The sequence below is a fragment of the Polypterus senegalus genome, chromosome 9 (assembly GCF_016835505.1).
Source record: "Polypterus senegalus isolate Bchr_013 chromosome 9, ASM1683550v1, whole genome shotgun sequence".
Lineage (NCBI taxonomy): Eukaryota > Metazoa > Chordata > Cladistia > Polypteriformes > Polypteridae > Polypterus > Polypterus senegalus.
The window spans coordinates 74,583,232-74,605,386 of NC_053162.1; the positions used below are offsets into that span (position 1 = coordinate 74,583,232).

The following is a 22,155-nucleotide window of genomic DNA, read 5'->3' on the forward strand; positions in this document are numbered from 1 at the left end:
TTAATAAGCTACTCCATTGTAATATACATTCACATCTACAGACTTTGAAAGGGGATCCCCACACCCGACCTCTAAAATTGTGTAAATTTACACGCATGTCTCTCCTCTCTCCACCCCGTATACATTTGCATCTGTGGACTTAAACGGGAGACCACATGCAACTGATGAAAAACATAAAATACTGTGCTTGAGTGAACAACGTAAACAAATGAAAATCATAAACATCTAATAATGATAATATATGCTTAAATTTCACTTTATTCCAACTGATTACCCATTTCAATTAAAGAGAATACATTTTCCTGTAAAATTTTGTTTTGCAATGACCATAGGAAAAGCCAAGTTACTAGGAAAAGCAAAAATTGATATAATGCAGGAATGTTTTCGTCATGGAAACTTGTGTATATGTTCAAGAGTAAGCAGCTCCAGTGACTTAATATTCTTATTACTTGTCTGATGCCTTTATCCAAGGTAACATATCATCTGAGATACAACTGGTTGCAGTTCTTTCTTTTTAAGTGAACACAGGTGGGTGAAGTGATGTGCTCATAGTCACAGTATTAGTAACAGGATTTGAACACACAACCTCAGGGACTGAAGGCCAGAGCCTTAACCACATCACACAGCCTGCCAATCATATTAGCCCTTGGTAAAAAAAATACAAGTATTGTGTACAGAAAGCACTTAGTTACATGGTACTTCTGATACACCTGATTAACCAACGGCACTATAACTGGGGACTATTGTCTTATGAAATTTCACATGAAAAGCTGAGTTAACACAGCTAGCACAATCTAAGCTGAAAACACAGAGAAAACCATGTGTTTTAATGAGGCAAGCCGCAAAAGGTTTCAAGGGAGTACAAATACCATCACGGACTACAATAGTACCAGATATTCCACATCTTCCTGAAGCTCCAGGAGTCTCCCAGTAACCAGCATCTTCCATGAGGCTCATACAAGTCATTCACAATCTCTCTGAAATCTCTCTTCTTCCCAACTGGAATTCTCAAGGAAAACCCCATACACACCGAGTGCCCATCGGACTGAACACCCCAAAGAGGGCTCCCACAACAAGGGTGACCATCATAATGCTTCCAAATCTTAGAAGCACCGCAGTGCACAGCCCCACACTTCCTTTACTGCTTGCACGTTTCACAGCCAGACCTCCCAATTCTGCAACGGCTGTCTGCAGTAGAATGAGCAAATATCACAGTTTGGAAAAAATAAATCCAGCTGCCCATAATGTCATGCATTTACAAGACCTGTGAAAGACCTCCACTTTGCAGGTTTGTGTGGTCCAAGTAAATTTGGAACGTTTCATTGCTTAATATAGTCCTTATAATTTAGACGAAATAAAAATGCGGCATACAAAGAAGGGGTTGGCATCACAGACAGCGCATACTTTACTAACAGCAAACAGCTGTTTTTTGTTTTTTTCACTTATTTCTCTGGATTGCATTTTCAACAATTTTACATCCTTCTCATCTAGATGGAGCATTACCGCCTGGTGTACGGGGAAGTCGGGACAATATAATTTAAAAATGGCAGCACATACGTCTTTAAATATTTTTCAGATAAAGAAAATTGATTATTTTAAAACATTTTTAAGTAACGTCTTTTCGTTTTTTACGTATTCGCAACGCATAAACACTTTTCTTTTTATGGCAGTTGGCAGACCCACTTATAGGCATTAAACACTGAATGGAAGTCACGGTTTCAGTATCATGCAATAAGGGTGAGGACCTCTAGGGGTTAATTTTTTTATATCAAAGCGAATGAAGTCGGCTTATTTTAATTCGTACTACACATGGAGATCCAATTACACGGGCACTATGAAATAAAAAAGCAACTCTCGGGCAACAAAAAAAAATAGAGCCAAGGTTAAAGTTCGAAGGGCACACTACGGCGGCGGTGAAAGGTCATTGTCGACAGTCGCTGTTATCGTCTGATACTTGGATCTTCGCGATGTGTTAGAAGTCATCCTAGTTCCCAGAAAAGGAATTATGGGACAGACGTTTTATTATTGTTTACTCGAATAAATAAAAAAACTACTATAATGCTGTTGCATGTAAACTGTAGAACTCGAAAATGGCTTGTCACAGCTCTGTCTCGTACTGTGCGCGATCAACGAAATGTCAACACACTCGGTCGTAAAGGGTGCAATACTTGTTGGATGAAAACACGGTTCTGGACAGACGGTCATCTGGGCACCATCTTAAAACCAAACCTTAATGGATGTTCTGTCCACACTACAATTTTACAGGTAGGAGATGCCGGATTTCTAAAAATTTCGATTGTTGAGTGTTAACGATTATTTTTTAAAGAAAAAAAACCGGGAAATATAAGAATCATTGGATGGTTACGTTGCTGTGTTCTGATTTGCACAGATGACTACAGTGTGATCCGTGTTTGATTGGTTACCTCTTAAAAGACTGAAACGTTTTTACTTCGATGTGCTCTTTTGCAGCAGTTTCTTCAGAAACCTCCAAGTCCTGCGTTTCATTGTGCCTTCAAGCGAATAACATCAAGAAACTCGCTTCATGTACCTTCTGCTTTGTGGAGCTTTTTAGGTTGGTTTTTTTAATAGTTGTTTGTGTATGTGATATGAACACGCGTAATCGTTTCAAAGGAAAGAATATTTATTTAGTAATATGTTGAAACAAGAACACTTATAAAGTGCTTCATAATACCACATAGATCTTTCACTTAATGATTTAGCCATCTTTACGATTTGCTTAATTTTAGAATGTCTGTATACTATATAAATAACACTCTTTTTAAGATAATATTGAAGATTTTTTTTCAGTTTAGTAAAAATGGCAGCATTGTCTCATATCTCAGTATTTCAAGGCATGATTTAAATGTTTACTGCTTGCATTTAGGTGTCCCATAAGTGAAAGTACTCTAAATGGAATGCGAGTTTTTGGGTATTTTAGAAGCTGTACCTGACATTTTAGGAGGATGTGCAAAGTACTAGAATGCATTTAGCTTCCTTGTTGTGTTTTTTTTTTAACTACTTAAAAATGTAGGAGAATTGATGTCTTGAAAAACGAGGTATGCAGTCTACTATACTTTTTTTCTTCTTACCTGTAATTTATGCTTATAGCTCAATGTTAATTACCTGTAGGCAGTGGTAAACCAGACCACTGGGGCAAGGAAATTCTATTATATAGACAGCAATTGTACTAAGTTTGAATTCAATTGTTATTTGCATTGAAAATAGTAAGTTAGTGACAAGGAACATTTTGAAAAGAATAAAATATGTTTATTGGAAATTAAGTATGATGGCAGAGATAACCACTCTACAGACAGCATTTGTGTAGTTGGAGTTATGATCATGCTAATAAGCGACTGAGTGTCAGATGCAACTAGCTATACATTCTTGTACCAAAATGATCAAAATGCTGGTACATGCCTTTTTACAAATTGTGTTTTTTCAGTACTTTTTTTAGTACTGTATTAGTATACCATGCAAACCTAGTCACCTTTAGCTTGTGTTCTGTCCTAAAATTAGTTATTCCCATTGTACATGAAAACATGAGATTAAATTTTGTCTTAAACGTCACTAGAAAGAACATGAGGTATGTAACATATAAAAAATATAATTTTTGGGTTGAGTATTCCTTTAAATGCAGTTTTTAAGAAGTCATTTTTAGCGTGAATGGAGTGCATATGACTTGTCCTTACTCCTTTTTTAGTTAAAAATGATGTTTAATTTAGCAGGAACAGTTGTGTTTACGGGTGTTAAAATACAGACACTCTCCTGTCTAATAAACAGTAGAAATAGTCTTATAAATTTCTTATAAATTATTATTTATGTGGAATTACAGGTGGGCTGTACCATTTTAGTACATCCAAAGCAAAGGAAAAAAATGATAGCAATGGTAGAGGAAAAGGAAAAAGTCCACAAGAAGACGAAGGTATTTTGATTTTTGTATTGTATGTCCTTATGTATGTTGTTATTTTAATTAATAGTTCACCTTTATATATTATGCTTAATTTTAGCCCTTTTATTATATTGTAGCCTGTCATTCTTGAGGTTAAGTTTGGTAATATCTGACTGCTAATTTTATTAATACTTACAATTAGCTTTTATATAAAATAAAATCTCTAATCTTACAATTCTGAATACATCTGTCCTTTTTATGGTATAATTGTACTGTGTTGGTTTAGTTACAGCTTTACATAATCTTGTTAAATAAACCCGATAAGCACAATTTCAATAGCAGTTTCATGCATTATTACCATTCTGTAACCGTTTTTCTTTTCTTTATATAGAGGAACGGAAGAGGCGTGAGCGTGAGGACCAAATGTATCGTGAGCGATTGCGGACGTTGTTCATTATTGCAGTCATCATGAGCCTTTTGAACTCTATTAATACCAGTGGTGGAAATATCTCTTGGAATGATTTTGTCAATGAAATGCTTGCTAAGGGTGAGGTCTCAAGAGTACAAGTTGTACCTGAGAGTGACATTGTTGAAATTTATCTGCATCCTGGAGCAGTCATTTTTGGAAGGCCTGTATGTGTTTGCTTTATTTTTATTTATTTTTTAATTAAAATTGAAGCCTACTGCTTATTTCTTATACATTTAACTTAATAAGTTTTGTTCCTGTCAGTCTGTCACAGTTTATGATTAAGGTATTTTAACCTTTTACCTAGTGGTTTAATAGTAATGTAATTCATAATTAATTTTAAGTTGATTTACCCTATACATGTAGATCTTTCAGAATTTTTTCTTTTCCCTAGATCAGTGTTTTTCAAGCTTAGTAATGGGTATCCCTGTGGCTGTGGGGTTTTATTACAATCAATTTCACTATCAGTGCTTCATTCTTGCTTTTAATGTATTTAATTGTTTAGAGAGCTGCACTTTTTATTCTCTTATTTTAATAAATCCTATAATATTTTTGAGAGTACTTTAAATGCATGATTTCCCTTTATCATAATTTGTTTAATGTGTTGTTTCCTACATACTGTAACTTGCTGCCTTAATTCCATACAAATGAGTTGATGTATTAGGAGCAATCCATGTATTAAGTAGTTTGCTTATACTACTAGAGGTTTTAAATTTATATTTGCATTATTTGAATTTGTCTCCTAAGTGTTTATGTGGTGATTTCATCAGTGTATCATTATGTGAGTGAAAGAAGTGATATATTCTTATACATTTGAAGTTTAGCTAATAGTGACTAGTAATATTAAGACCATGGTTTTTAAAATAAATGCACGCATATCATGCCCGAAATCTGGAGAATTTTGTTATCCCTCCATTATCCAACCCACTATATCCTAACTACAGGGTCACCGGGGTCTGCTGGAGCCAATCCCAGCCAACACAGGAAAGGCAGGAAAGAAACCCCGGGCAGGGTGCCAGCCCAGCGCAGAACGTGCCCACACACCAAGCACACACTAGGGACAATTTAGGATCGCCAATACACCTAACCTGCATGTCTTTGGACTGTGGGAGGAAACCCACGCAGACATGGGGAGAACATGGAAACTCCACGCAGGGATGAGCTGGGAAGCACACCCAGGTCTCCTAACTGCGAGGCAGCAGCGCTACCCACTGCACTCCCATGCCACCTGGAATTTTGTTATGTCATACAGTATTTCTTATAGAATGTTACTTAAAAACTAAATAGTTAACAATAAATCTCTGTATTATATAAAATAATCCTGTGATGAGATGAGACTAATCCTGTGACAAGACGAGACTTTTTGAAGAGGCTTTTTGGAAGAGTTTTTGTCCTACAAGACAGACTTTTGCCATGAATTTTTTTTTTCAAGTTATGCCCTACTCGCAACCATTTTCAAACAAGACCACAGTCATGTCACCTCACCTCTTAGTCATGTGAATGCTTTTGTCAGACACACTTCCTGCACTATACCTAGCAGATCTAATCAAGATCAGAAAAAAAGGCAAGAGTAGGAGACAAAGTTTAACATCGTAAAGAGCTTCAAAAACATTGGCGCGATACACATACAGAGCAAGTAACAGATTATGAAAGTAGTAAAATTCGAAAAAGATTAAGTTGGAGACTTGCAGATTGTCTAATTCATGTTGCCATCAAGGAAAAGTAGTGTTTCTTCCCAATGAAGAGGCGAAATGTGAGAATTAAAAGATTTGTTGTTTGGTGAAAGTGAAATCCACAAACACTACAGGCAAAATATCCAAATCTACAATAATCTGTTCGCGTTTGCATCATTCAGTGCTCACAACGTAGATTTGCACAATTCTGAACCATATGCTATAAGAATCTGTGGTCCCGCAAGAATGAAAGCTACGACAAGTTTAATTTCAAAGAAACCACAATTTGGTTAGGTGTATATTTATGATCACGGAGGAGCAAAAAAGATTCTGATTTAATATGCTTTATACTTGACATAAATGCCATCAATCTTAATTTATTTAATTCAGGGAATTACTGGGACACAGTAGTCAGGCCTGGACATGGTGCTAGTTAGCCACAAGGCCCACTGATGCATCATATATCCAGCACTCACTTTCACGTTGGATTAATTTGGAATTCTTAGCTTAGTGAACATGCATATCTTTAGGATGTGGGTGAAAAACTCATGCAGACACTGGGAGAAACATGAAATGCCTGACAAACAACTACCAAGACACATTGCCACCATGTTACTTCATGTTTAAAATAAGAGACAGAAGGTTGGAAAAAGGTATTTGGATGCTAAAAACTTTTTTAAGGCACCGTAGTTGTCCACTGCAGTTAGTCAAAATTTAAAATCTATGGTCATACTTGATGCGTCCAGTTTCATAATTGTTTTTGATATCTAAAAAAAAACCTTATGCTTTAGAACAGTAAAACAGAACAGGTTGATTGTATGGCTTAGAGATATTGCATTTTTTAAAACAAAGTTTTTGTTGACCGAAGATGGTTAGATTGTTAATTGCAACACAGAACTAAATTGTGATGCTTTTAATTACTTGATCTAGAAGAAGCTTTATTGGCATATTATGCCTGATGGTCTTGGTTTTGTCAGTACCTTATCACCAGATGTCTTGTAGTAACTTGATGGTTATTGGATGATTAAGTTCTTTCATGACTAGGCACATCCTGAAGGTCATGTCAGCCACACTTTTATACATAGCATAATGTGTGATTCCTTTTTGCCCTGCACAACAAGTGATTTTGGCAATGCAACCACCGTTGGGCTTGAAAAGCTCTGACTTGATAAGATTCCCTTAATACCTCAAAGGTTATCTTGTGGCATACAGACTCATCTTGCAGTTATCCACATAAATGACCTTCATTGGATTCTTAGCTCATAACGTTGGGCAAGGGGCCACCTGTGTTAGCCACTATTTTCCGTGTTCTCAGTGCAAGTTATTTTTAGACTCGCATCATCAGTGTTTATAGCACTGGCCCAGACAACAGTTGTTTGTTTTTGTGTTTACATATCATGCCTTCAAAAAAAAACGTAAGTTGGACTTTCACTGTTGTGCATAGACCACTTAGCATGTGTGATGCTGAGACAAAGTAGCACTGCAGAATTTTTAGTACATTTTTTAAAAAGAATCTCTTCAATCTGTCTTTTAAAATTTTGCAAAATACTCAGCCATTCGTATTTATATACAAAGAAGTTTTCTTTTAAAGGTTCTTTATCTGTTTAGGGGAGTGTTGTGTGTTTATTAATTGGGCTAACTGGAAAATATCGTTTCAGAACTAGGTCATTGCCTAGTTTTCTTTTTTTTTTTGAACAAAACAAAGAGTATAAATTTGGGCAACACGTATCCAAAAAAGTAAAGAAAGAAGCATTTATTCAAGCATATCATTACATCCTCTCATGACATAACTGCAAAGATAATAATCACATACGTTTTCATGTAATTTTTTTTTGTATATTTCTTAATACAATATGGTGATCATGGGCTTTAGCTAATGTGCAACCTTAAATCGGACAGAATGGAACTGAGAATGTGATGTTGGGTTATGTTAACCTTTCGAATGTGTTATCCTCTTTAACTATGTCCTTGGTGAAATAACTGCTAAATTGTAGTTGACTGAGTTTAGGAAACTTTTAGGTTTATATGTATTTAATAAAACAAAATATAGAAATGTTGAAGTAATTAATAAACTGTGCAAGATTGCAAAATTAAACTTCATTTGCTCACAAAAGTGTACAATCATGTATAAATGTAGATATTGTTTAAACCAATAAGCTGTAATATTTTATTTATTTAGTTTTCTGCATTTATTCACATGTACTGTAGTTGCAAAAATGTTGTTGCTTACTAATAACTATATGTTAGTTTTCTAACCCTATATTGTAAACCGAATGCATTATATAGCCCTCTATGTATATGAAAAAATCTGTACAATGCCTTCTCTTGAGCATCACTCTAAATATTTTAAAGAAGTGCCTGACCAGCTTTTAATGCTACTGATTGTTTCAAACCTGAGAAACGGCTCTATATAAATAAATACTACTAATATTTAGACAAGTAGGGGACAGCACCATGAACATATTTTAAGCTATTAGGTTGTTGTGGCATGATAGGACTGTGTGCCTTACAACCTGAGTTCCAGTGCCCAGTCACTGTCTGTATATACTGTGGTTTACACACAGTCCCTATATCTGTGTGGTTTTTTTTTTTTTTGGTTTTTTTTTCAGGTGCTCTTCTTTTCCTCTTACATCATGTTAGTTTAATTGGCATCTCTGTAGTATATTGCTCTCTTATGAGCGTAGGATAGACTGGTTTCAGCCTTGCTGTCAGTTCTGCCCTATGACCTAAACTGAATTAAGTGTGCTCATTAATCAAAGGAATTGAAGGATAATTAAGGTTTTCCAAAATTATTGCAGAAACAGTTTTAGGAAAATTGCTAAATTAACAAAAAAAATTTCACTTATTTTTACTAATTTTCTTGTAATATTTGGTTTTAATTACATCCTTTTTGTTAGAGGTTGGCTTTGATGTACCGCATGCAAGTGGCAAACATTGACAAGTTTGAAGAGAAGCTAAGAGCAGCTGAAGATGAGTTAAACATTGATATTAAAGACAGAATCCCTGTATCATATAAGCGCACTGGATTCTTTGGAAAGTAAGTTGCTCGGAAGTAACGCCTTTTTGTGATGGGTACTTATTTTGGAATTTGTTCAAGATTAAAAAAAAATCCCTGTTGTCTGTAGACTATTTTTAAAATCTTCAAAAAGTCAACGATACAGGAACAGTCAAATGCTGATTCCAAGAAACTTCTTATTCAGCTTATTTTCTAATAATTTAAAACTGATTATTTGCATAAATTAATGTTTTTCATTTTGTATTTACAGTACATGACCTCTATTTTTTTTGCATTCTTAACAATAGTGTTTATTCTCTTTACCCAGTGCACTTTATGCTCTTGGGATGGCTGCTGTTGGAGTTGGAATCCTCTGGTATATCTTCCGTTTGGCAGGGATGGTTGGCAGAGAAGGTGGATTCAGTGCTTTTGTATGTATATATTTTTTTCTTAAATATTGTATGCATTCTTTTTTATAGTAAGCATTCTAAGTGTTTTTTTTTCCACAATCTGACTTAAGTTTTTTATAGATGAAGCAAGTTTTAAATAACAAAAATGAAAAAGGATAACAGAAGATATTTCACTGAGCATTACATTATATAGAAATGTTTGTATCATATTGCCTTTGAAAAATGTGATACCCAATATGAATGGAGCAGTAAGGAGAGAGAATATGGTTTAATGGAAAGCTGGGAAAAAATGTGATTCAGATGTGCCTTGTTAAAGGTGCCATCCATTTGTAAAAGAAAACATGTTCTAGCCAATTAACTATGCTAAACTAAAGTAAGCATTAAATGGTAGTGAAAAAGGTTGTAATCATGTAGTTGCACTTAACATGCTGCTGTTTTAACTACTTTATATATAACTGTAAACATCCTAGTATTTTTGGATTTATTATTTCACAAATTCTATGATAAAAATCCACATTGTCACTTTGGAATACTCTGATTGATCGGCTGCAGATCTAAATCAGATGATTTTCACAAAAAGAGACTTGATCGGTGAATTAGGCAATCATTTTTTTCAACCCCTGTTTTTCTTGGCGTTAAAGTAATTTAGTTGCAGTGTTTCTTTACTTTAAGTACTATGATAGCTAAGACAGTATGCATTTTTTTCTTTTTTTTTTTTTGCCTCAAACTTCCTGCTATGTAAGTAAAGAGCAGCAAGTCGAGGCTTGTTTTGCGAGAGACAATTGAAATATTAGCCTTTACGTTAAAGAAAGTGGAGTAATAAACTCTGAAAAAGAAATCAGAGAAGTTCCTGTGCAATTAAACAACAAGAAATGATACTTTAATGAATTCAGACCTTTTTATTTTAGATAGACAAATAGATAAAACTTTATTTATTTTGTCCTTCAAATAAAATTAACACAGTTTTAGTTTGGATGGAGAGCTTGGTTTATGTGCAGCAACTTACATGTTCAACTGGAAAAAGAAAAATGTTTACTTAAGAGCAAAATGTCTCTTTTTTTTTTATAAACCTGTTAAGCCCATTAGCCTTGTGTCTTGCTGATAAGCAACTCATCGAGCATCTGATACATTTGCGGCTTCTTTGTAGTACTTTGTACTGTGTTTTTTTTTTTTTTTGTTGCTGTGTGTAATAAATCAAGTTTTGGAAAGAAACAAGTACGTAATTAAAATAGTAATCCATGTTTATAATTACGTATGTCTAGCTGATACACTGAATTAAAATAAAAAACACCTGTATAAATATAGTAAATTAGCTGTCCCCAGTGGCTCCACCCACGTAGTAGTGAAACAGGAAAAACTGTAAAAATTAATAAACAAACTGGTATTGCTAGCTAAGCAGAGCAAGGTGTGCTCCAAAACGTGGCCAGAGGTAGACTGATTCGAACGGAGGCTGGTGCGTGCGTGAGGAGGGCCCCACCCAGCTCCCTACTCCTGACGTTTCGCTTCTCTCTCCCCTCAACCCACAGTCTGTCTCTTGGATTAGCGCAAATAAATCGGTGCCGCACTTTAACTGTGATACTTAGCGGGATCAGAATGTTCAAGCAAATTATAGAAAAAAAAAACCTGATCTAAATCCTTTAAGTAGTTCTCTCATGAAAAGTGGACAGACAGAGATATTAGATTTTATATACTGTGTGTATATACAGGTGTGTATATATATAGATATATAGATATAGATATATATATATAGATAGATGTATATTTTAATAGCTGAAAAGTTGTAGTGCAATTAATGACTAAAAATGATCAAAACCTATAAGTGCAAGTATATTTACATTTAAGCATTATTTATTTGCCAATATCAATTGATTGATTCTGTTAAGAGTATGTGTATACACTCACTGGCAATATTAATAGGCACACCATGCTAGTACCGGTTTGAACCCCCTGTTACTTCAGAACTGCCTTAATTCTTTGTGGTGTAGGTTCAACAAGATGCTGGAAACATTTCTCAAGGATTTTGGTCCAGATACACATTATAGTATCACGTAGTTGATACAGATTCAATGGCTGCACATCCATAATGCAAATCTCCCATTCCACCACATCCCAAATGTGCTTTTATTGGCTTGACTGTGACTGGGTACAGTGAACTCATTATCATGTTCAATAAATTAGTTTGAAATGATTTGAGCTTTCTGATCTGGAGAGTTATACTGCTGGTAGTAGTCATCAGAAGATGGGTACACTATGGTCATAAGGGCATGGACATGGTCGGCAACAATACTCATGTAGCATTTAAACAATACTCAGTTAGTACTAATGGGCCCAAAGTGTACCAAGAAAATATCCCCTGCACCATTACATCACCACCACCAAGCTGAATCATTGATACAAATCAAGATGGATCCATGCTTTCATGTTGTTGATGCCAAATTCTGACCCTACCATCTGAATGTTGCAGCAGAAATCGAGACTTATCACAGCTGGCAACATTTTCCTTATCTTCTGTTGTCCAATTTTGGTGAGCCCTTGCAAATTGTATCCTTCGTTGCCAGTTCTTAGCTGACAGGAGTGGTACCTGATGTGGTCTTCTGTGTTGTGCTTTCAGAGATACTCTTCGACATACCTTGATTGTATGAGTAGTTATTTCATTAACTGTTGCCTTTCTGTCAACTCAAACCAGTCTGGCCATTCACCTCTGACATCAACAAAGCATTTTTACCCAGGGAACTGCTGCTCACTAGTGATGGTTGTGCATGAAAATCCCTGTAGATCAGTAGTTTCTGAAATACTCAGAGTTGCTCGTCTGGCACCAACAACAATTCCACGTTCAAAGTCACTTAAATCACCTTTCTTCACTATTCTGATGTTGAGTTTGTGTGTGTTTATTTATTTACAGTTGTGCTTGAAAGTTTGTGAACCCTTTAGAATTGTCTATATTTCTGCATAAATATGGCCTAAAACGTCATCAGGTTTTCACTCAAGTCCTAAAAGTGGATAAACAGAAACCAATTGAACAAATGAGACAACAATGTTATACTTGGTCATTTATTTATTAAGGAAAATGATCAAATATTACATATTTGTGAGTGGCAAAAGTATGTGAACCTTTGCTTTGAGTATCTGGTGTGACCCCCCTTTGCAGCAATAACTGCAACTAAGTGTTTCCGGTAACTTTTGATCATTCCTGCACACCGGCTTGGAGTAATTTTAGCCCATTCCTCCGTACAGAACAGCTTCAACTCTGGGATGTTAGTGGGTTTCCTCACATTAACTGCTCGCTTCAGGTCCTTCCAGAACATTTCAATTGGATTAAGGTCAGGACTTTGCTTTGGCCATTCCAAATAATGAACTTTATTCTTCTTTAACCATTCTTTGGTAGAACAACTTGTGTGCTTAGGGTCATTGTCTTGCTGCATGACCCACCTTCTCCTGAGATTCAGTTCATGGACAGATGTTCTGACATTTTCCTTTATAATTCTCTGATATAATTCAGAATTCATTGTTCCATCAATGAAGGCAAGCCGTCCAGGCCCAGATGCAGCAAAACAGGTCCAAACCATAATACTACCACCACCATGTTTCACAGATGGGATAAGGTTCTTATGCTGGAATGGAGTGTTTACCTTTCCCCAAACATATAACGCTTTTCATTTAAACCAAAAAGTCCTATTTTGGTCACATCTGTCCACAAAACATTCTTCCAATAGCCTTCTGGTTTGTCCACGTGATCTTTAGCAAACTGCAGACGAGTACCAATGTTTTTTTTGGAGAGCAGTGGCTTTCTCCTTGTAACCCTGCCATGCACACCATTGTTGTTCAGTGTTCTCCTGATGGTGGACTCATGAATATGAATATTAGCCAATGTGAGAGAGACTTTCAGTTGCTTAGAAGTTACCCTGGGGTCCTTTGTGACCTCGCCGACTATTACACGCCTTGCTCTTGGAGTGATCTTTGTTGGTCAACCACTCCTAGGGAGGGTAACAATGGTCTTGAATTTCCTCCATTTGTACTCTTTAGAAATGGTTTTGTAACCTTTTCCACCCTGATGAGCATCAACAACTCTTTTTCTGAGATCCTCAGAAATCTCCTTTGTCTGTGCCATGATATACTTCCACAAACATGTGATGTGAAGAGCAGACTTTGATAGATCCCTGTTCTTTAAATAACACAGGGTGGCCTCTCACACCTGATTGTCATCCCATTGATTGAAAACATCTGACTCGAATTTCACCTTCAGACTGCTAATCCTATAGGTTCACATACTTTTGCCACTCACAAATATGTAATATTCAATCATTTTCCTCAATAAATAAATGACCAAGTATAATATTTTTGTCTCATTTGTTTAACTAGTTTCCCTTTATCTATTTTTAGGACTTGAGTAAAAAGATGATGTTTTAGGTCATATTTATAATGAAATATAGAAACTTCTAAAGGGTTCACAAACTTTCAAGCACAACTGTATTTGTTACTGTTGTTAAGAGAAATGGTGAAAACTACCTTTTCTAAGTTAAGCTTTATCTCAGATAGGTACATTACAGAAAAAATTAAACAATATGACAGCTTGTAATTATGAGAAGCATGTTGTTTTCTTTTATGTCATATACACTCACCTAAAGGATTATTAGGAACACCTGTTCAATTTCTCATTAATGCAATTATCTAATCAACCAATCACATGGCAGTTGCTTCAGTACATTTAGGGGTGTGGTACTGGTCAATACAATCTCCTGAACTCCAAACTGAATGTCAGAATGGGAAAGAAAGGTGATTTTGAGCGTGGCATGGTTGTTGGTCCCAAACGGGCCGGTCTGAGTATTTCACAATATGCTCAGTTACTGGGATTTTCATGCACAACCATTTCTAGGGTTTACAAAGAATGGTATGAAAAGGGAAAAACATCCAGTATGCGGCAGTCCTGTGGGCGAAAATGCCTAGTTGATGCTAGAGGTCAGAGGAGAATGGGCCGACTGATTCAACTTTGACTGAAATAACCACTCGTTACAACTGAGGTATGCAGCAAAGCATTTGTGAAGCCACAACACGCACAACCTTGAGGCGGTTGGACTACAACAGCAGAAGACCCCACCGGGTACCACTCATCTTCACTACAAATAGGAAAAAGAGGCTACAATTTGCCCAGAGCTCACCAAAGTTGGACAGTTGAAGACTGGAAAAATGTTGCCTGGTCAGATGAGTCTCGATTTCTGTTGAGACATTCAAATGGTAGAGTCAGAATTTGGCGTAAACAGAATGAGAACATGGATCCATCATGCCTTGTTACCACTGTGCAGGCTGGTGGTGGTGGTGGTGTAATGGTGTGGGGGATGTTTTCTTGGCACACTTTAGGCCCCTTAGTGCCAATTGGGCATCGTTTAAATGCCACGGGCTACCTGAGCATTGTTTCTGACCATGTCAGAAACATGGTCCCTTCATGACCACCATGTACCCATCCTCTGATGGCTACTTCCAGCAGGATAATGCACCATGTCACAAAGCTCAAATCATTTCAAAGTGGTTTCTTGAACATGACAATGAGTTCACTGTACTAAAATGGCCCCCACAGTCACCAGATCTCAACCCAATAGAGCATCTTTGGGATGTGGTGGAACGGGAGCTTCGTGCCCTGGATGTGCATCCCACAAATCTCCATCAACTGCAAGATGCTATCCTATCAATATGGGCCAACATTTCTAAAGAATGCTTTCAGCACCTTGTTAAATCAATGCCACGTAGAATGAAGGCAGTTCTGAAGGCGAAAGGGGGTCAAACACCATATTAGTATGGTGTTCCTAATAATCCTTTAGGTGAGCGTATATTATGGATCCATATTTATGTACATATTTTATTAGTTAAAGTAGGTCATTTAAGGAATTTTTATTTAATATTGTTATGGTTACTGAACAATAAGCCTATATAATTTCATTTAGTAAATAAAAAATAAACAGAGAACATCCATGGTCCATAATAATTATAAAAATACACTTTAATATAGACATAAGACTTCTATGCATTTGGTTATGCAGGAGCTTAATGTAAAAGGTTTTTTAAAAGGAGGATGGGAACAAAAATAGGAATCGGTATCAGAATTGGACGATCAAATAACGTGAAATCAGTGATCAGTATCGACCTAAAAAAAAAAAAATCTGATGTGGATCATCCCTTCTGTCACAGAGTGTTTGTTTACCGTTTTTGGACCAGATTTGTACAAACATCAGTACAGCTGAAAACATTGTGTGTTTTCTTTTATATGTATTTCTGTGACCTCTTGCATTTCACAGTTCAAGTGTACATGTTTTATTGTGACGCTTATTTTAATTTGGACCTTGTGCAAATTTGTTTCAAAATACTATAGTTTTACTCATTATTATTGAAGAATAAAGACTAAACATATTGCCAGTATTTGACATTTAGAATTTTTTTAACAATTGCTTAATATTATACTGTATAGAGAGACAGTATGGAAGTTGAAAAACTCATCATGCCTGTTCTTGAAATTCCTCATTGGATTGCAGGTATCCCACACAAATTTAGTAATTCCCCCAAATTCTAATTTTTAATTTATGAATTTCCTGAAGATGGTTCTTTGCTAAGCAATCTCTTGTGTTTGGTGCAAGGATATTCAACGTCCTTCTTTAAATTACTGTCTTGTAATTTATGCCTAATTTGTTACATAGGGTTTTTTTCTCATTGCTTAAGTTCATTAAGTTTGCATGCATAGCATGCCACCTTCCTGTTGCAGTTGCCCTTGGCTGGAAAATGCAGCTGTGGGATTGAGTATTTGGCTGTTCAATGGAGCTGCGCAAGTGCACCACAGGACTTGAGGATGTGCGCAGCATGCTTTGCCCTATGTTTAATTTGCACTTTAAAAGAAACTCGGCTAAACTTTGTTAAATTGTAGACTAAAACAGGCTGAAGTATATTATTGTGCTCAAATGTATGCAAAAAATAGGAAATTGTCTTGGATTATTTAGTGAATTCATATTCTGTTTTTTGTCCTTTTTACTTGACAAATTTCTTCTTAAAATTCATTCCTGTGTCATGACACTTATAATCGATGTTTCTTTGAGATGTTTATGGTTAACTGACTGCCTTTAAACTTTTATTGGACCTTTTCTTCTGATAACAAAATTCTTCTTTACATTCTCCTATTATATTATGAGACACTGTTGTGTCAGTGTATGCTCCGACCGCAGTGAGTGATGTCTCAGCGAGGGAGACATTTTATTCACAGCTTCGCTTGGTGGTTGATGGTGCCCACGAGGTGACACTCCTCTGGTCATGGGTGACTTCAATGCAGCCACTGGCACTGACAGACCCCATGGGTCTGGTGATCGTGGTGAAAGTGGCTCCATGTTCCTTGACTTTGCAAAAGGTCAGGGGCTGTGAATCGCTGGATCCTGGTTTCAGCACCCTGAACTGCATCGTTGGACTTGGTACTCCAATACTGGTGGTGCGGTGAAGTAGATCGATCACATCCTTGTGAGCAGACGCTGGAGGCTCTTGCAAAACTGCAGGGTCTACAGAAGTGCCTAGTTTGTGAATTTTGACCACAGACTTCTTGTTGTTAGGCTGTTTCTAATGAGTTTGCACACAGTTTGTGTGAGGAACTTGCAGATTTGGATATGACTGCCGAACCTAATGTGATGTTGGAGACCTTCCGTGACAAGATCCTGAAAGTTGCTGAGAGTTGTGTTGGTGTTACCGGTGTTCGCAGAAGGAGGTGTTTCATCTCACTGGGCACCCTAGATATCATCGAGAGGAGTCGCAGTGCATGGTTCTATGGCAACTCTGGTCTGTACCGGGAACTGAGAAGGATGGCTGCACGGGCTCTGAGGGCAGATAAAGAGGCATTTGTTAGAGGAACCTGTGAGCAAGTGACACACCATCTGTGGTCTAGCGACCCACGTCCTGCTTACAGAGGAATCAAAGCATTGCACACATCTGAATCTGTTCCTGGGAGAGTCGCAGTCAGAGCAGCTGATGGAATGGTCGAAACGGATGACACTGCAGTTGTGACCTGCTGGGCTGGCTACTTTGAGCAGTTCAAAACTGATCCTCCGATTAGGACGTTGGATATCTCTGGGTCCACGGTTCTTGAGGCCAATCCTCCAATTAGCTGTGAACCACCCAATTTCACTGAGATTGCTCAGGTAGTGAACCAGCTGAGGGGGGAAAGGCTGCAGGGATCTGTGGTATCCGGGTTTAACTTCTCCAGGCTGGCATTGCAAGCAATCTTTGCCTCCATCTGGGAGATTGGCATCATCCTAACTGACTGGAAAATGGGACTTGTCATCCCTATCTGGAAAGGGAAGGGTGATCCCTGGATTGCAGCAACTACAGGGGAATAACACTGATCACTGAACTCGGTGCCGGGTAAGGTCCTTGCTAGGATCAGTGATCACTTCCTTACCTACCAGCGACCGGAACAGTCTGGTTTTACGCCTAAGAAGTCTACCATCGACCGCATTCTGGCACTGAGGGTTCTCATGGAGTGCAAACGCAAATATCAGCAAAGTTTTTTTGCAGCCTTTGTCGATTTTCACAAAGCGGTCAACTCAGTTGATCGAGCTGTCCTGTGGGACATCCTAAGGGTTCGCGGGATCCCCTCAAGTTTGCTGGATATCTTGGCCAGCCTGTACACTGGTACTGTGAGTGCTGTGCAGAGTGGAGGCAGGACCTTTGCGTCTTTTCCCAGTTGATTCTGGGGTTTGTCAGGGGTGTGTTCTTGCTCCTACTCTGTTCAATGCTTGTATGGACTGGGTGTTGGGCAAGGTTGTGGGGTCCAGCGGTTGTGGGGCATCTGTTGGTGAAGAAAGATTAACAGATATTGACTTTGTTTACAATGCTGTGATCTTCACGTAATCAGTGGAGGCTCTGATCAGGGCGCTCGAGAGACTGAGCAAGGAGTCTAAGTGTCTGGGCTTGTGAGTGTCCTGGATAAAAACCAAGATCCAGGCCTTTAATGACCTCTTGGGCACAGCCATTAGCAGTGTGTCTGCCTGTGGAGAGAGTGTCGACATTGTCGAGAGGTTTACTTACCTTGGCAGTGACATTCATGTCTCTGGTGACTCTTCCTATGAAGTCAGTAGACAGATTGGGAGAGCATGGGGGGGTCATGAGGTCGCTGGAAAGGGGTGTGTGGAGCTCCTGATATCTATGCCAAAGGACAAAGGTCCAAGTCTTTAGAGTCCTGGTGCTTCCTGTCTTGCTATATGGTTGCGAGACACGGACGCTATCCAGTGACCTGAGGCGAAGACTGGACTCCTTTGGTACTGTGTCTCTCTGGGAAATCTTTGGGTACCGTTGGTTTGACTTTGTGTCGAATAAGCGGTTGCTCATAGAGTCAGAAATGAGGCACATTACCTGCATTGTGAGGAAGCATCAGTTACGGCACTACGGCCATGTGGCGCATTTCCCCAAGAGTGATCCAGCTCATAAGATCCTCATTGCATGAGACCCGAGTGGCTGGACCAGGCCAAGGTGTCGCCCACGTAACACCTGGCTGCGGCAGATAGAGGGTCATTTCCGGAGGGTGGGACTGGACCACGTGTCAGCCTTGGGGGTTGCAAACCAGGATCCCAAGTTGTTTTGTCGTGTAGTGGGTGTACTGTACCAGTGCATGCTCCCCAACCTGACTTGATTCTCTTATGGTCTTAATGTCATTTGGTTTTGACGACAGGTCATGGTAATCTTAAAGTAAATGTATTCCCTGGCAAGCTAATAAAGGTCATAGGCATTCTTGAACCCGCTTACTCCAGTTACAAGGAGCTGGGAGGAAGAGCCTATCCATTAAAGGATCCACTCACACATACACCCATCCATACTAGCATTAGGGCCATTTAATCAAAGCTGCAAGGGTTTGAGAATATGAGATAAAAACTAGAGTACTCAAAAGAAAAGCACAGAAGTGCTCTGAGAACATGTATACGCCACACATGCAATTAAGTGATGAATTTGAACTTCGTACACCTTACCAGTAAAGTGGCAGTGCTGATTAGTGTGTATGAAAGTGCCACCTAAGTTAAAAATATATGAATCATATTTTAACTAAATGTCTCCAATTTCTTATATTAACAGAATTCACATTTGTAGCTTTATGTTGATTGTTTGTGTCTCTGAGCTGCAAAAACTTATACTGTTAGCAGAAAAAGTGTAGTATGGAATGGATAAAAAATGTAAAAATACAAATTTTATAGACACTAGATTTTTGTATTACTCTCTTGATGCAGTTTTTTCTCAGCATGTCTGGCGTTTTAAATTATTAGTGGAAATCTCTACAAGTGAAATTAAAGAATTATTAATTTTAAGTTAAAATAACAAATTATTTGAAAGACTGGTTGATAACTTTAGCTAATCATAATTTCACAAACTGCTGTAAACATTAGAAAGAATAAGTTGTGACATTAAAAATGTTCCTGAATTACTGATATCAAATTATATTTTAAGTTATGGGGTTTTGATTCATTCCAACACACTTTCTCTCCCCTCTCCTTCTTCTTCTTCTTCTTTCGGCTGCCTCCGTTGGGGGTTGCCACAGTGGATCATCTTCTTCCATATCTTTCTGTCCTCTGCATCTTGTTCTGTCACAACCATTACCTGCATGTCCTTTCTCACCACATCCATAAACCTTCTCTTAGGCCTTCCTCTTCCCTGGCAGCTCTATCCTTAGCAATCTTCTTCCAATATACTCAGCATCTTTCCTCTGCACATGTCCAAACCAGCGCATTCTCGCCTCTCTGATTTTGTCTCCCAACCGTCCAACTTGAGCTGACCTTCTAATGTACTCATTTCTAATCCTATCCATTCTTGTCACACCTAATGCAAATCTTAGCATATTTAAGTCTGCCACCTCCACCTCTGTCTCCTGCTTTCTTGTCAGTGCCACTGTCTCCAACCCATATAACATACTGTAGCTGGTCTCCTGTAGACCTTCCCTTTCACTCTTGCTGATATCAGTCTGTCACAAATCACTCCCGACACTCTTCTCCACCCATTCCACCCTGCCTGCACTCTCTTTTTCACCTCTCTTCCACAATCCCCATTACTCTGTACTGTTGATCCCAAGTATTTAACATTATCCACCTTCGCCAGCTCTACCCCTTGCATCCTAACCATTCCACTGACCTTCCTCTCATTTACACATGTATTCTGTCTTGTTCCTACTGACCTTCATTCCTTTCCTCTCTAAAGCATATCTCCACCTCTCCAGGGTCTCCTCAACCTGCCCTCCACTATCGCTACGGATCACAATGTCATCAGCAAACATCATAGTTCATGGAGACTCCTATCTCATTTCATCTGTCAACTTGTCCATCACCATTCCAAATAAGAAAGGGCTCAGAGTCGATCCCTGATGTAATCCCACCTCCAACTTGAATGCATCCGTCACTCCTACAGACCTCACCATGGTCATACTTCCCTCGTACATATCCTGTACAACTCTTACATACTTATCTGCCACTCCTGACTTCCTCATACAATACCACAGCTCCTCTGGAGGCATCCTGTCATATGCTTTCTCCGGGTCCACAAAGACGCAATGCAACTCCTTCTGGCCTTCTCTATGCTTCTCCATCAACATCCTCAGAGCAAGCATCACATCTGTGGTGCTCTTTCTTGGCATGAAACCATACTGCTGCTCACTAATCATCAACTCACATCTTAACCTAGCTTCCACTACTCTTTCTCGTAACCTTATGCTGTGGCTCATCAATTTTATCTCCCTGTATTTACTACAGTCCTGCACATCCCCTTGATTCTTAAATATCGGCACCAGTACACTCCTTCTCCACTCCTCAGGCATCCTCACTTTCCAAGATTCCATTAAACAATCTGGTTAAAAACTCCACTGCCTTCTGTCCTAAACACCTCCATGCTTCCATAGGTATGTCATCTGAACCAACGGCTTTTCCATTCTTCATCCTCTTCGTAGCTGTCCTTTAGTTCTTCCTTGCTAAACAATTGCACTTCCTGATTCACTATCTCGACGTCATCCAGCCTCTTCTCTCTTGTTCTCGTCATTCATCAGCCTCTCTAAGTACTCTGCTGAACACACTCTCCTCACTTGTGGGTACGTTTCAATCTTTATCCTTTATTACCTGCTGCACATCTTTCCCATCTCGGTACCTCTGTCTAGCCAATCGGTACAGGTTCTCTTCTCCCTCCTTAGTGTCCAACCTGTCATACAACTCATAATACACCTTTTCTTTAGCTTTTGCCACCTCTCTCTTCATCTTGTGCCTTATCTCCTTGTACTCTTGTCTACTTTCTGCATCTCTCTGACTGTTCCACTTGTTCTTTGCCATCCTCTTCCTCTGTATACTCTCCTGTACTTCCCCATTCCACCACCAGGTTTCCTTTTCCTCCTTCCTCTGTCCAGATGTCACCCCAAACACCCTTCTTGCTGTCACCCTTACTGCTTCTGCTGTAGTTTCCCAACTGCCTGCTAATTCTTCACTACCACCCAGTGCCTGTCTCACCTTCTCCCAAAACTCAACCCCTCTCCCCAAGTGTTAAATTTAACTGGAAGATTTACTCCTCCCAATTTCAAGCCCCAGTATCATATGCTATATCTGTATAACTGAAAAGTATTGCTGATTCTGATGTAATGAAATACAGTAACAAAACTACATTTAATAAAAGTGATGGATCAGTTGTGTCTGTTTGACAATACGTGGTTTATATAAAGAATGTGTGGCAATTTTAAGTGACAG

General features: G+C 38.3%; 1 protein-coding gene across 2 annotated transcripts in view; it reads left to right on the plus strand.

The window, feature by feature from the left end:
* The first annotated feature begins 1,910 nt into the window (after positions 1-1,910).
* The window catches only part of spg7 (SPG7 matrix AAA peptidase subunit, paraplegin), a 52,421-nt gene continuing 32,176 nt past the window's right edge, over positions 1,911-22,155 (plus strand). The window contains exons 1-6 of one of the 2 annotated variants that reach the window (XM_039763295.1): positions 1,911-2,265; positions 2,470-2,572; positions 3,833-3,922; positions 4,281-4,522; positions 8,926-9,065; positions 9,352-9,454. In XM_039763295.1, the coding sequence (XP_039619229.1) occupies positions 2,059-2,265; positions 2,470-2,572; positions 3,833-3,922; positions 4,281-4,522; positions 8,926-9,065; positions 9,352-9,454 (885 nt within the window). In that variant the 5' untranslated portion in view covers positions 1,911-2,058. The remainder of the gene's footprint in view (positions 2,266-2,469; positions 2,573-3,832; positions 3,923-4,280; positions 4,523-8,925; positions 9,066-9,351; positions 9,455-22,155) is intronic. The other variant, XM_039763296.1, reaches the window with a different exon arrangement.